The sequence below is a fragment of the Nelumbo nucifera genome, chromosome 2, assembly GCF_055504915.1.
Source record: "Nelumbo nucifera cultivar China Antique chromosome 2, China Antique-T2T, whole genome shotgun sequence".
Lineage (NCBI taxonomy): Eukaryota > Viridiplantae > Streptophyta > Magnoliopsida > Proteales > Nelumbonaceae > Nelumbo > Nelumbo nucifera.
This window is the reverse complement of record NC_142650.1, coordinates 46,473,444-46,487,877: the sequence shown is the minus strand read 5'-3', so window position 1 is coordinate 46,487,877 and position 14,434 is coordinate 46,473,444. Positions and strand designations below refer to the sequence as shown.

The 14,434-nt window shown below is 41.3% G+C and overlaps 1 protein-coding gene across 1 annotated transcript; it reads right to left on the bottom strand.

Annotated features, from left to right (window-relative positions):
• Nucleotides 1-6,622: 6,622 nt before the first annotated feature.
• LOC104602558 (transcription factor bHLH51-like) lies at nt 6,623-8,955 on the bottom strand. Its single transcript, XM_010266285.3, has 2 exons — nt 7,816-8,955; nt 6,623-7,293 (listed from the first exon to the last, which is right to left on the bottom strand). The coding sequence occupies exons 1-2, from the start codon at nt 8,110-8,112 to the stop codon at nt 6,757-6,759; spliced, it is 834 nt and encodes a 277-aa protein (XP_010264587.1). The 5' UTR covers nt 8,113-8,955; the 3' UTR covers nt 6,623-6,756.
• Nucleotides 8,956-14,434: the final 5,479 nt, after the last annotated feature.

Sequence of the window (14,434 nt, the reverse complement as noted above, 5' to 3'; positions counted from 1 at the left end):
CACAACCTCCATAATCCCGTTCAGTAGATGATCAATTCATGCAGTTTTAGCAGCTGATCCTAAATCTGCATGCTCTCGAAGAGCTCATCGACGGGGATGTCAGCCATGGCAGCTACAAAAGGCAGTGAACAGAGTAAGTACATGATCAATATGAAGCAAGACAAGGAAATAAGTATAGTAGTTGTGATTGCGACCTATCAAGAGAACTTAACCCAACTTGTACGAGCTTCTCCTTGGTCACGAAGTTCTCAAACTTCAGTCCGAGCTTCGCCCAAGATCGGACCTCATCCCGTGTCTTTGGGTCCAATCTGACGTCGGGGTCCTGGATGGCAGCCCTCTAGTGAGTTGGGAACGGCCACCCCTCGGTGTTATGGACTACGAAATAACGTCTCTTCCAGGTCGGGACTTTGTTTGGGAGCTCGTGCAACAACTTGTACCCGAGGTGATGAGACATGTAATAGCTTCACTTGTGCTTGGGTAGAACATAGACTGAGTTTTTTTTATTGAGAGGATCGAAGAAAAAGTGTCGATGTCTAGAGGTTGGTTATAATCGTGGAAAAGGGAGATGGTACCTACGATGTTGCAAATGGAGTTCGGATATAGCTGGTCTATGGCGATATCAAAAAATTTTACGAGCTCAACTATAAAAGGGTGGAGGGAAAGAGACAGCCCGACTACGAGTTAATTGTCGAAGACCACGATCTCGTCATGACCGTCATCCCAAGGAAAATTGCCTAAGGGAATACTGTACACTAAGTTATTAGGGAGCCTGTACTGAGCTACTAAAGACAAGAGCTTATCCGCTATCATTGTAGACGGACCGAAGCTGTCCGGCAAGTGACCTCGGTGCGAGGTGGATGCCGACTTGCCAGAGGCCTCACACTCTTGCCGAGGTGAGTCCGCCTCGGATGGGCTAAAGTCCACATCCTGTGCCGAAGTGCCCACCTCCGCAGGATGAGGCTCCGTGGTCTATGCTGAGGTGCCCACCTCGTCCCTAGTGGACTCACGACTCCCATCTAAAAGGCTATCTAAGCTAAGACTAGACATGCTAAAGGAATGGACAACAGAGTCGAAAACAAAGGAAGACAAACTCACCAAAGAAGACCGAAGAAAGCAAGACAACCTCGGGCACCGGCCCTTCGGAGACCGAGCTAGGAGACTTGAACGCGACCTCAAGGAGTTCAGACTCGTGGTTTGTGGCGAAGAAAATGGGCCCTTCGGCCCCTATTTATGGCCATTATATCTGGGGATCAACAGTTGAGGTCTACGCAATCCAACGGCTCCTAGAAAAACCGGTTACATGCTACTCGAGGTTGAAATCAGTTGAGCGCGCGTGTACTTGATACGCAATCTGGGTCATTTCCTGGTCGAGCCAAACGATAGAATTGGTCCAACCGAAGGTCCGCCCTCCGTACCACCTAAACATCGTGCCAAATCCACCTGGGCTCATCATGAACTCCTCGTGCCGAGTCAGGACCCCTGGCACGAGGAGTGGAGGCAATTGATGAGGGGTAATTTGGCACGACCTAATAAGTAAAGAGTCACGTGGATGCAATCTGCCAACAGGATGACAACTTGGTAAGGGGAGCCTAGTCAGTAGTTTTGGGAGCCCGGGTGTTCGGGCACCTCGGTACAAAGCCACCTCGGCATAGAGTCACCTTGGTACAGAGTCATCTCGGCACCTAAGCCAGTTCGAGGCCCAGGAACCGAAGTGACACGTAATCGACTCTAGAAGCTTCTCAACGGACTCCGAACATCCCGGGATCACGCTGCATAATGGCAGGTCTTATCCTCTTCCCTGCCCAGATCGGGCAGTAACGATAGACTTCATTGATTGGTACGTTACTCCCCGTCTAAAGCAGAAACGGATCTCATCTACTCAAGCCGAGGATGTCAGAATCGTTTCGTGAGACCTACAGCACCTCGACTATATAAGGGCATCAACCCCTCCAGGGCTTAGGTACATGCAATTATTCACACACAAGCTCTCTAGCATTCAAAGTCTCAATTCGCAACCACAACAAAGATACTAACTTAAGCATCGGAGCGACCTCACTAGGTCATCCACCCCGGTCTCTTTGATCTCTGTTTTGCAGCTAGGTCCAACTCGCTACGCGAACAACATCCAGGCATCCTTCCAGCTAGGAGCTTTCAGATCGCGCATCATCAGCATATAAGAGCAACTTCTGGGGTTTAATATCAATAAAAGTAATATTTTTAAAAAATTTCAAAAATAGGTTAACTTTTTAAAATTAATATCAATAAAGGGAAAACACTGTTCATCATCTTCTTCTTGCCATTTGTTCACTAGCACCGCCGCTCGCCACCGCCGTCCGCCGCTGCCCGCCGCCACCTCCACCCATCTTCACCTCTGCTTCCGACAACATTGTCGGAGGTGGCGGTTGCGGTGACGCTAGTGGTCATTCCTCCGCCCAACGCCGCCGCCACCTCCGACAACATTGTCGGAGGCAGAGGCGGAGGTGGGTGGAGGTGGCGATGGCGGCGCTGGTGGTCATTTCTCTGCTCAATGCCACCTCCTCCGCCCACCTCCACCTCTGCCTCTGGCAACGTTGCTGGAGGTGGATGGAGACAAAGGTGGCGGCAGCGGCACTGGACAGAGGAATGACCACCAATGTTGTCGCCGCCACCTCTGCTTTCGTTGTCGGAAAAGGTGGCAGAGATGGACGGCGGCGCTGATGAACAAATGCGAGAAGAATATGATGAACATTATTTTTGCCATTTATTTATATTATTTTTAAAAAATTAACCTATTTTTGAATTTTTTTTAAATATTACTTTTATTGATATTAAACCCCAAAAGTTGCCCTTATATGCTATTACCCCTTGATTAATTGCCTAATTTTTATATTGGTTAATCAAAAATGAACGAATACCATCGATTTTTTTAAAATATCAAATCGACCGATTCCGTTAACCAAATTTTTATTTGTTTTCAGTCGGTTTTTCGGGTTTTATTTGAACATGGGTCAACCAGCGTGATGTATATTGTTTTGTGCATCTTAGACTCACAACCACGGAAGCGTGACACATGTCGACTTGCAGAAGGTGCACGTCACTATTCCAGAATGGCAAGATTTGCATGAAAAAACAAGTGCGATGGAGGGAGACTGTTAGGCGGTTTCAGGTTCAGGTACGGCCAACTGATCCTCTTACAATTATTTCCGTCAAAGAAAAGATGCGTCATAATTCATAAATTTGCTCTTGGTCTTGGAGGAGTTCGGCTTCAGTCCAGCAACAGACATATGAATCATCCGAAGCGCTAGAAGAAAACTAGTAGAAAGTTGTAAACTTTAACCCAGATTTTGATCGCCCATCACACAAACAAAAATCCAGATTAAATGATGCCCTCCATCCTCCAGGAACCAAAGGAAAACAGAAAAAATACACACAACCACCACAGGATTAACATGCTGGGGGGTAACCTCAGCCGATGGGGTACAACCTCTGCTTGATAGCTCCATATACCAAACCAAAACTAAAGAATCTAAACCAAAGCGATTTTCATGGTTTCTCTGTAAATAGTCTTTATAACTAGTCTTCCGCAGCGTTGCAGCTGGCAACTCATTCCTCACTCTTCACTCAGACGGCAGTAGACGAAGACAGATGGCGGTTCTTGTGGATACCCAGGATCTATTACTCCGCCATGTCCGTTCTTGTGGACGTCACTTGTCGTCCTAACATTACCATCAACCGCACTCTCCTCAACTTCTTTGATATCAAGATTTCTCCCAACAAAAAATATGGTCTGACGAGCGTTGATATAACAGTCGATCCCGCCCGAGACCTTTGGTTCTGCCTCTGCACTCCGACGGAACCCGCGGCCGACGTTAAACTGCCGACCATACTCTTCTTTCACGGTGGAGGATTTGCAAGACTCCGCCCTGATTCATTCCTATACGATTCCGTCTGCCACCGGTTCGCACGGGAGATCCCCGCCGTGGTTGTCTACATCAACTACCGCCTAACTCCGAAAAACCGCTTTCCGTCACAGTACGATGACGGGTTCGACGTGCTTTAAGTTCCTCGAAGGCAGAGATATCTCGTCTGCCAGGAGAGGAGAGGAGAGGAGAGGAGCAAAACGCTCGTTTTGCTTAACTTAAACTAACAGCGAGTCTCACTAACGGGGTGAAGCATACTGGCATGCTTCAGCCCTTCACACGATTCGGAGGACGCGTGGACTAAAGGTGCCTCCGAATGCGCGAACGGTGCCTGGACTGAAGCGTTACATGAAAGCCGGGGAGCCACTAACGGCCAAATAGTCGGCTACTCCGTTCGGTGGTAAGTTGGAGAGGCGTCGCTGTCCTGTCCACACTTCACGGTTGGTGATGACGACGTGGAGGCTACTGTCCCTTCTTTACACTCCAGTCAATTTTACCCTTAAAACCTCTCCTATTTCTGATATTTACAGTCCTGGATCCCTCCTTTGTTCTCAGATAATTAACCTAAAGCCTCTACTCTCTTACTATTCTCCCCCCCCAACTCCCAAGTTCTAATTATTATCATTCAGCTAAAGTTTCTTCAGTACGTTGGAGTTGATTGTGAGAAATCTAATCTAATCATTTTCAGCATGGTATTGTGAGAAAGGAGAGACCGCACCATGTCTCTCCTTTCCTAACCCTTTTAAGACAAAATGAGAATTAGCCCCCGAGAATGTATTGATGATATTTCCGATTATTGAAATCAAAATCATTGTGGGGACTAGTTTCAAGAGAACAAACAAAAAGAAAAATGTGAAAGACAGGTCTAATGCAGATTTATAAACATTTAAAATGTCAAAACTCCTATTTTATGTACTAATACCCGCCCTTGAATTGACATCAATTTCGAACCGGCACCTATCCTAACTGTACTTTTTGAGCCTAAAAATTCTAATCCTGGGCTGAACTGTCATTCTTCCAAAATGTTTGTATCGGCGAATACCACCTACCTGTTCAATTAGTATTATGCATTGAGAGGAGTTGCAATCACCAGTAAAAATATATATACAGGTAAGGTTTATATACACTGACTAGTCACTACTTTTAACCGAAAAGCTAATGGCACATGTTACATCTCAACGTGTGGCCGGATGAGCATGACTAACAATGTATTGTGATCAAGATCCGAACTCCCTTGCATGATCAAAGGCTTTTTTTTTATTAACCCTCATTCAACCAATTTTGAGCCATCCATGCATAGATCAGACCTCGTCTCATGGCGAGGGCGGCAATCAAAGAAAGTTACAAATAAGGGGATGGTCTGATAATGGGGTCACTTAAAGCATTCACCTTGTTAACCCTATATTATATTTCTACTTCTCTGCAGAGGTAAATCAAAGAAATAGACAACAGAGAGGCTAAAAGATAACGATAAGAAGATAAACTTTGACAGTTATCCCATGTGCGTAGTCTTCGCTATCATTTAATTGATCGGATAACCTATTGGTTGTTGTACTTTATTATTTGAATTTCAAAATGTAATTCTACATATTTTATCCCTTTGCCCAAGAAAAATCACAAACACCTGGTGATGGAACTGAAATGCAGGTTTGGTACTCCCCACGCTTAACAGAGAAAGACACCAGCTAGCTGACTACTTGGAAAACCGAGGTCTTAAAGCTTATAATTTTCAATATATTCATCTCTATAATGCCTGTGGCCGCGCTACCACCTCATTTTGTCTATCCCTCCTCTCTGTTAACCAAAGGAGCCAGCTTCTCTACATCCACCCCTCCCCTGCACCTAATCCATTCACAAAAAAGAACAATTAATTAATATTTCTTTAGCTATAAGAATCTGTTCTGTAAGTGCATCGCATGTAGTGTGCCGATTTATGAACTGCTTTTAAGACCCAACAAACAAGCTAGGATTAATTTAACTGATAGTCATAGTCTAACTCCCCATACAGCCATACTGAATAATCGAGTACTAAACATCATATGCTCTTTTGGTGCAATTTTATCCCATATATCTTCTCCTCCTCAGAAGTGAAAACTATGCTTTCAACGTTTTTCAACAAACATCTTCTACACAAGAAGAACTGAAGTGGTAGTAAGCTTTGACCATGGTTGCTGAGGCTCAGTTTGGAAGGAGTACAAATACAACTATCTATCTATCTATACACAAACAAAGTGATTATCCAGTTAAGCTAGCTAGCAACAACTCAAGAACTGTGTGCTAAAATAAACTAAAAAAATAATAAAGAACTACCTAACTAGAAAACCAGATGTATGAAATTACAACATCAATTACTACGTGTACAGTAAGTAATCTGGAACAGAGAAAATTCTACTAATCAAGATGACAACAGAACAGGAGATAAGAAAGCTACCTCCCTGGAGCCAACTAAGAAACCTTTCATCAATTCCTATTCTCTAACCCCGTCTTCGACAATTCATCACAGTGACACCCCCAAAACAGTGGCCTTTAATGCCTTAACCTTTGTGCTTTGAACTCAATATCTCACCAAAGGCAAATCTCATAAGCTCTTAATTAATTTTCTACTACCTTACCCATGGTCAGTGTTACCGCAGCCGATAACTAGTTTATGTATGACCAGCGTTTGTGTGTTTCAATTTTCATAGAAAGATTAATATGAAATTATATTAAAGCTAAGTACTCGGTTGGAAACACACCAGGAGAGCGACAGATGTTCATATATGCAAGCGAGAAAGAAAAACAAAATATCCAAAAGATGTAAAGAAAAAAAAAATCAAAACATCAAATACAAACGATAAATCCAGAAATCTGACAATTATTACACATAAGAAGGTTCATGGTGATCGCTGTAACTCTCTGAGTAATATGATGGCAACAAGATCCTTTGCCTCTTGCTTGAACGGCCATTCATCGACACCATCGATGTAGAAGCAATTCTATTCAAAACCACCTTAAGAGACTGTTTGAGGGAGCTTAAGCACACACCCTCTTGACAATCTTTGGTGCAAAGGACCATAACATTTATAATCCTTCCACCCATAGTAGCCATTTCTGCTCTTACTGTTGTTAACCTCAACCCTTTGAGGGCTTGAATGAGATCCGTGAAAAGTTCTGGGCGGTCATCGCAACTAAGAGAAGCCTTGATGAAAAAACCATTTTTGCTGTTGTTGTTGTCGTCGTCGTTGGTGGCGGTGGTGGTGGTGGCAGTGGTAGTGGGTTCTACACTTCGATCGCAATCGACAATGACTTCATCAACGTCTTTGGGAATTGTGAAAACTTGGCTGATCTCAACTGCTTTTCTCTTTAGATCCTTCACATGATCAATTACACTGGCTAATAGAGCAGCTTTATCCATCTGCACTAAAAAGAAGCATCGATGTATCATGTGTATATCAGTTTGCAGAGGTTGCATGCTTTTACAGAAGGTAAGCACTAAGGCTGATACGCCTGTCGACCTTCTAATACGGGCATGTGCGCGTGCGGCTTTGTCGGAGGTTGGAGCATCTCAACCATCAATCATCAGAAATTTTTATCCAATAGTCATATCCAGTCGGGTATAATTTATAAGCGAGTTAAAGATGCTATTTGATCGAACCGAGTTAACCCCATTAACTCATTCAAAAGCTAAATGCTAAATGAACAACTTTCTATATATCCTGACTTTATTGGGTGACTTTAATAGTAAGCTTTTATTTTCCAGACCCAATCCGAGTAAGTTAACTCAGAACCTTATTTCATTCATGGAATAGGAACCCCAGGACGATCACCTATACTTCTTAACAAATTGACACAAAGTGGTCCTGAGTTCACTTGTTCAGCTATGAACGACTGAGTCACCAAAATTTGAATCTTGGAGAGAAAAAGAATTGCTGTTTACCTTATCAGACCGTGGAATAAGTTTCCTGAGAGTGGTAAGGTGTGAGTTGATCCTCTCTCGACGGCGTTTCTCTGCTTGGCTGTGGCTCTTAGAAGCAGCGGTAGCTCTATCTTGTGCAATCTCCTCCATGAACAAAGACGACGGAGGAAGCCCATGAACCGGGAAAGAAGCAGAGTCGTGAGGAGGCATGAGAGGCGACGGAGGCGGCCATCGAAGGAGAAAGGGTCCAACATTAAGTGCATGGTATTGAAGCAAACATGCCTCTTCAGGCAAGGCAGGAAGATAGCACCTCTCCATGAACACAGCTACACTTGAAACCCTAAAATCAAACTTAAAATGTCCCTACTTTGCTAAAGCATCCGATGCTACAAGTCACATAGCAGTACTAGGGAGCACTGGAGCAGGGAGTCCCCCAATCCCAGTACAGATGCAAAATTATGGTGGTTTAATTTTTCATTTATTGATGGTATGAGTGTGATTGTTGACTGATGGCTAGTGAAGTTTTATTGGTCAAATGAAAATTTGAACTTGGCCTTATCCACCCGTCACCTCAACTGCTTTCTGCTGCCACCCTTTTTCTGTCAAAGATGAACCTAAATCACTTGGATAATTTACCAAACCCACCCCATATGGCCAGAATTTAGAGAGAGAAGGTGCTCTCTCTCTCTCTCCCCCCCCCCTCCTAGAGGTGACGAGGAAGGATGCTGCTTTTCCTTCCTTGCAATATCTGATCGAAGCAGAGAATCAATTGATATGGATGGTTGGAAAATGGGATCATCCAATCGTGTATGACTGATCACCTATAAAAATTTCTTGGCGAGTAGGCCTTCCAATCTCCTTCAGCATCTACCACTTGAGGACCGCAGGTTTAAGAAAAGCAACCTAAAGATAACGTGTAAGGCAAAACACAAATACCACTGACAGAGTCTGTTTCTGAACAGCAGGGTTCCATTTTTAACGGTGCCATAGCTAAGGGCCTAAGGCATCGCTGCACCCAAATAGTTAGAGATTACAGTAGCTACAACCCTCTGCAACAAACGCAGCTGCTAAGCTACTTCCCAGACCCCGAAAAGGCCGAAACCACAGCCTATAGGAATAAAAATTCTAAATCCCATGGATCGCAAGATGGGATGATGAAGACCTCGTCCTTTTTAACTTTATGTACTCAACATTCAATAATTCGCTTCCCCATAAAAGATCAATAATTCATTTATATTTTATCTAAACGGGTCTAATCAACCAATTCTTCTACAAATTTGGTTTGGTGGTTTGGGTTTGTTGTCCACATTCATTTACTCTCTGTGGCTAGACAGAGACTCCAACACAACAAACAAAGAGGGGTCTCGATAAATCAGCAATTAACCACCAATGTAGGTCCCAAGTCCTCATCATTATAATTCAACATGCAGAGAGGACTTGAACAATTGATGCGACCTTTGATCAACCACTTAGTTTGGATATTTATCTCTTTGTATTTTGTGATCGTGTATGTTCTGATACAAGTGTGTTCCTCAGTTCCTCTTTCCTTCCCCTTGCTTCATGGCGATCTTTCGATCTACCATTTTTTGGGCCCCACCCAAATCAGCCTTAAAAGATGTGAAACCACTACCATCAGACATCAGTGGCATCCAATGTAACATCGCGTTTTAGTCCTTTCATCTTACCATCACTCACTCAATTGGCCATTATGGCTACATGACAAGCTTAAATTTAAGCAAGAGCTGTCCTTTCAATCATAAACGCTGTTTAATTGGCGTTTGTGAGGAAAGCAGATTGTGGCCGGGGTTGTTACAACAAATCAAAACCTAGAATAACTAATATTTAATTTCATGTGATTATATATATCTGTAGTGTAGTGAGCGATGAAAAATCAATTTGAACCAGAAACGCTCCTCAGTCGAAAATCCTAAATCAATTACAGGCCATTCTTTTTCACTGTTCAATCGCAATGGTAAACCTTACAGGCTCCTAAAGCCATGGGAGGCTCATTTGACTTGTTAGGTAACGAGGCAGTAGAGACGCGACAAGCATGGAATAGTGTGCAGTAAGGAATTCATCCTAGATCAAAATCGTATAAAAAAAAAGAGCCAAGCATGCAAAACACAAGGGTTTTATTAAAAATATCAAATTAATTCTGGAGATAATATTCTCCTTTTACAAAGCAATAAAAAATAGAAACCTCAAACATAGGATACAGACGTATCTACAGAACCTTCTTTAATGGGTTAATTGCCTCGAGGTCTTTTTCTGCATATTATAATCCCTCAGTACAAATTCGACAGTCCATGTTGTAGACACCCCAAGCCACACATGTGATTATCCTATCTCTGTGATTATCCTATCTCTAAAGGGAATAAAAAAAATATACGAAGTGCTCACTTATAGATCAATAGGAAGGCTTCATCTCCAATTTTCAGGTAAACAGGACGACCTAGCCTTCGTGCAGTTGTCCAAATTTCAAAAAGCTCAGAAGTCCGAATACATTCATTAATTTTTTTTTCCTAACATTGAGTCTACGACACCAGAGTCAGCAGTATATAATCTTATAAACTACCCAACCACTTCATTTGAAATTTTAGATCAGATTTTAAGTTATCTACAGGACATGATATCAGAACTAATATAATGTTCTCAAGCACCAGGATACGAGCAAGGTTCGACACATATCAACTTGTATTGGCCAATACGTATGATTCCAGGACCCCTCCGGTATGCCCCTACAGTGGGTGTATTAGGGGTCTGCCCGGTTCTGGGGGTGGAGGAGCCCTAAACTGGCCCCCCTGAACCAGTTGCAAAAAATAAAAAATAAAAAAAGGCACAAAATGCAGTACTGATTAGCCCGATAAGCCCCTACCGACGTATTGGACATATCGATATTTTGAACCTTAGATACAAGTTAAAATAATTCAATCATAAAACTGCACTCTGTATTTGTGGTCACTTAACCTCCGACTGTTGCAAAAATTAGCATTGCAGCCATTTCTGCAGAAATTCCAGCTCAAAGGCTCAAACCTTCATTTGTGAACCAAACAAAGGGATCCATTCCGTAGATATTACTTGAATAAATGCTATTGAATTTGTTTGCATCTGAACCCTTTACGGACATGTAAAAACAATAGACTGTAACACATTAGCTACATCAAAAGGAACTATTCCTTTAGGTGCTTTTCAGTATTTCTATTTCCATATACTAAAAGAACTTACTTTCCATATAGAAGATCCCAATATAGACAAACGATGTATTTGTCTTTACTTTTCTTTTCTTACAAGTATTCAAAGGGGTGATCCATTAAAAAATGTATTCAAAGGAGTGCTATAAGGAATTGCGGATACAAAACTCGATGGCAAGCATATTGACAAAATGTATATTCAGGCCCTATGAGTCAAGAGATGCCAGACAGATTTAAACCTCCTAAGCTGATGAAAACCATTTATTCTGAAAAGCCCAAGTCTGTTTACGGTTCGTGATGCAAACAGCAGTTTGGAATCAGAGAAGTAATCTTTCAGCTGTAATGATTCTGGATGGCAGTGTTTCTTGGGGCTTTGTGTTCGTTTCTTTTGATAAGTCAGGATGGAACTCTGACAGGGTACGCCATGGAATGGGTCTTTCTATACAAGCTAGTTATGGTAAATCAAACCAACTTCCAGAAAGTTCAGTATATTTGAGATACTGAACTTGGAACATGGTTCAGTTATTTAAGTTATCATACATTCTTCTTTTTCTACAGACTAGGCAATCCCAGATGTTAATTTTTCCTCCAAAGTCAAAATCATAGTTTTCTTGTTGTAGCTCTTTGTATCCATACCTAACAGTGCATCTAAATATGCTGTACTCATTTGGGCCCACTCTTTCTATGAGAAACTGTTCCCCTTCATTGATATAGGGAAATCAAACAGATTGCCACACTCAAAACTAGTACATGATGGAAAGTGGGCAGGTTTGTCAGAAAGTGTCCAAAAATAGCTGGTATCCTTGTTGCCAAATAGGTGTAAACAAGTCAATTCCCAGGACTCTAGACCATGCTAAGTATAGGGCCTAAAGCCACTAGCCTCTTCATTGACCCTGTTCTCCTTGTCAGATTTATGTTTCTTCAATGTGTCATACATAATTCTATCTGCAGTAAGTTGTCACAAACAAAAGAGTAATGACTGCGATCACTACAAAACTAGAGAAACAAGCAAAGCTTCAACTAGAGAAAACGAACTAGTGTGAAAAAAAAAATGCATATCCTATTAACACTGCTCAAATTTGTACCATAAGAATGGCCAATAATGTTGATGTCCCTTAATCCGATTATGCCAGAAAAACTGAGGCATAATACAACCCAGTTAACCTCTGTAATGTAAATTTGACATTGTACTACAAGTATGAACTATCTTCATACAGGGAGGTGATCCATTGCACAGAAATGGCTTATCATAAACAATGTAGGTGATATAACAGCTGGACTTCCGATCCAAGCTACAAAAGTAGACACTGTGGAGACTGGTTAGAAAACAGCCTCTCTAAATGAGAAAAAAATAATTAAAAAATAGGATAAATTACTTGTACCTCCCCCGCAATTTCAGTCAAATATTGGCATCCCCTTGAATTCACTTATCAACTTACCCCTATTTGAGGGTTGAGTTGCTTATTCCACTCTTCCACTAACATGTGGTTTAGTCTTAGTGATAGGAAGTGTTCACCTGACAATAAACAATTAAAACTTCCCAAAGATCATTTTATCCTTTTTACACTTTGCATATATTATGTGGACAAAAATGCCTTCATCTATACTTCTTAGAGGGACATTTTTTTTACTATAATGTTAGGTGCCATGGGAATGAAAGTTAAAAACAAGTTTATAAAAAATAAAACAAAAACAAAAATATAAGTAAAGCTGTATTTGCTGTTTACAAATGAAATATTTTTATCAACTTCAAAATACATATTACAAAGACAAAACTAATGTTTTATCATTATCAGTGTTTTAGTAAAATATCTTTTTCTGTTTAGTTCTGTCTCTTCTGTTAGAAACCCCTTGCAATTTGGTGGTAATATTACATAAAGTTATGTCATCCTAAAATTACATAAAATATCTTGACCATGTTGTAATTTTTTAATCTTTATACTTTTAGGTGTAGGGGGTATTTTAGTCATTTTACTTAAAGTTATATGTCACCCTAACATTACATCCAGACAAGTATTCCCAATGCTTTAAAACCTTTAATTCTTTTTCTTTTTTAATTGGAGAAAGAAAAAAAAGGCAGATTGGGGTGGTGATTATTCAAATCATCCAGGGGCCCAAAGGTTTGCCAGTTGCTACCAGTGTATTCTGACATCCTTAACTACAATTTGGATGGGTCCTCGTTCCTAATTTCCTTCCCATCCTGCTTCTTCAAACTTCAAAGCTAAAAAAGAATTCCCCACACTTTAAAACTTTTTTTATTATTTAATTGGAGAGAAAGGAACAGACTGGTTGGAGAGGTGATTATTCAAATCACCCAGGGGCCAAAGGCTTGCAAGTATCCATTAGTGTATTCTGACAAACTTCTCTACAATTTGGAGGAGTTCATAGTCCTATTTCCTTCCTATCATGCTTCTATGAGCTTCAAGGTTAAGAGTGGTGATGGGCTCACTTATCTCTATTTCATAAGGTGATTTTATTCACAACAAACACATTCTAGACGGTGTCCTAATAGCTAATGATCTAATTGATTCTAGAAGTGGTAAGAAATGTAAAATTGACCTAGACAACATATAAGTAAGCTCGGTTCCTTTCTTGGCTGCATCTTTAGATGGATACCTAGAGAGCTTAACTAAGAGCTGATTCTTTAGCTAAAAATGGTTCTGAGATTTGAAGGGCTTGTTTTCTTTTTGTAGTCAAGCTCCATCTTTTAATACATCCTTTCATGCACAGTTTGTTAGTTGAATAAAAAGATACCATTTCTGGTGGATCTTCTTGAGGGGAAGGAGCCAATTGGGTGCAAATGGGTGTTCACTGCAAAACATAGGGCTGATGGCTAAGTAGAATGGTACAAGGAAAGGTTGGTTGCTAGGGGGTTCACACAAGTTTATGGAATAAACTATGCTGAAAGGTTTAATCTTGTTGCTAAAATGAATTCCATACGGATCATTTCTTTGGCCGTCAACTTTGATTGGGATGTTCGCCAACTTGATATAAAAAATGTTTTTCTAAATGGGAACTTGGAGGAGGTGTATATGGTCAAAATGCCAAGTTTTCTTGTTGAAGGCATGGTTCAGTAATAGATGTGCTCTTTGTTGGGAAATTTTCCTGGAAAGAATCAACACTTTAGACTTACTCCAAAGAAAGAGACCCAACTATTGTCTACTTCCTAATAGATGTGCTCTTTGTAAAGCTGATGGGGAATCTGGCTACCACCTCATGGTCTCTTGTAAGGTTGTTAAATCTGTTTGGGAGTGGGTTTTCTCCCGTTTTGGGTGTTCTTGGTATCCTTTGGAGACTGTCCAAGGTTTGTTTTCCCCATCTTTTTTCAGTTGGCCTAAGAAGCGAGGGAAGACTATGTGGAGGTGTATTAGGGCAACGGTTTGCTGGTCTTTGTGGGAAGAAAGAAACTCACACATATTTTCTGACAAGGAAAAAACTTTGGAAGATTT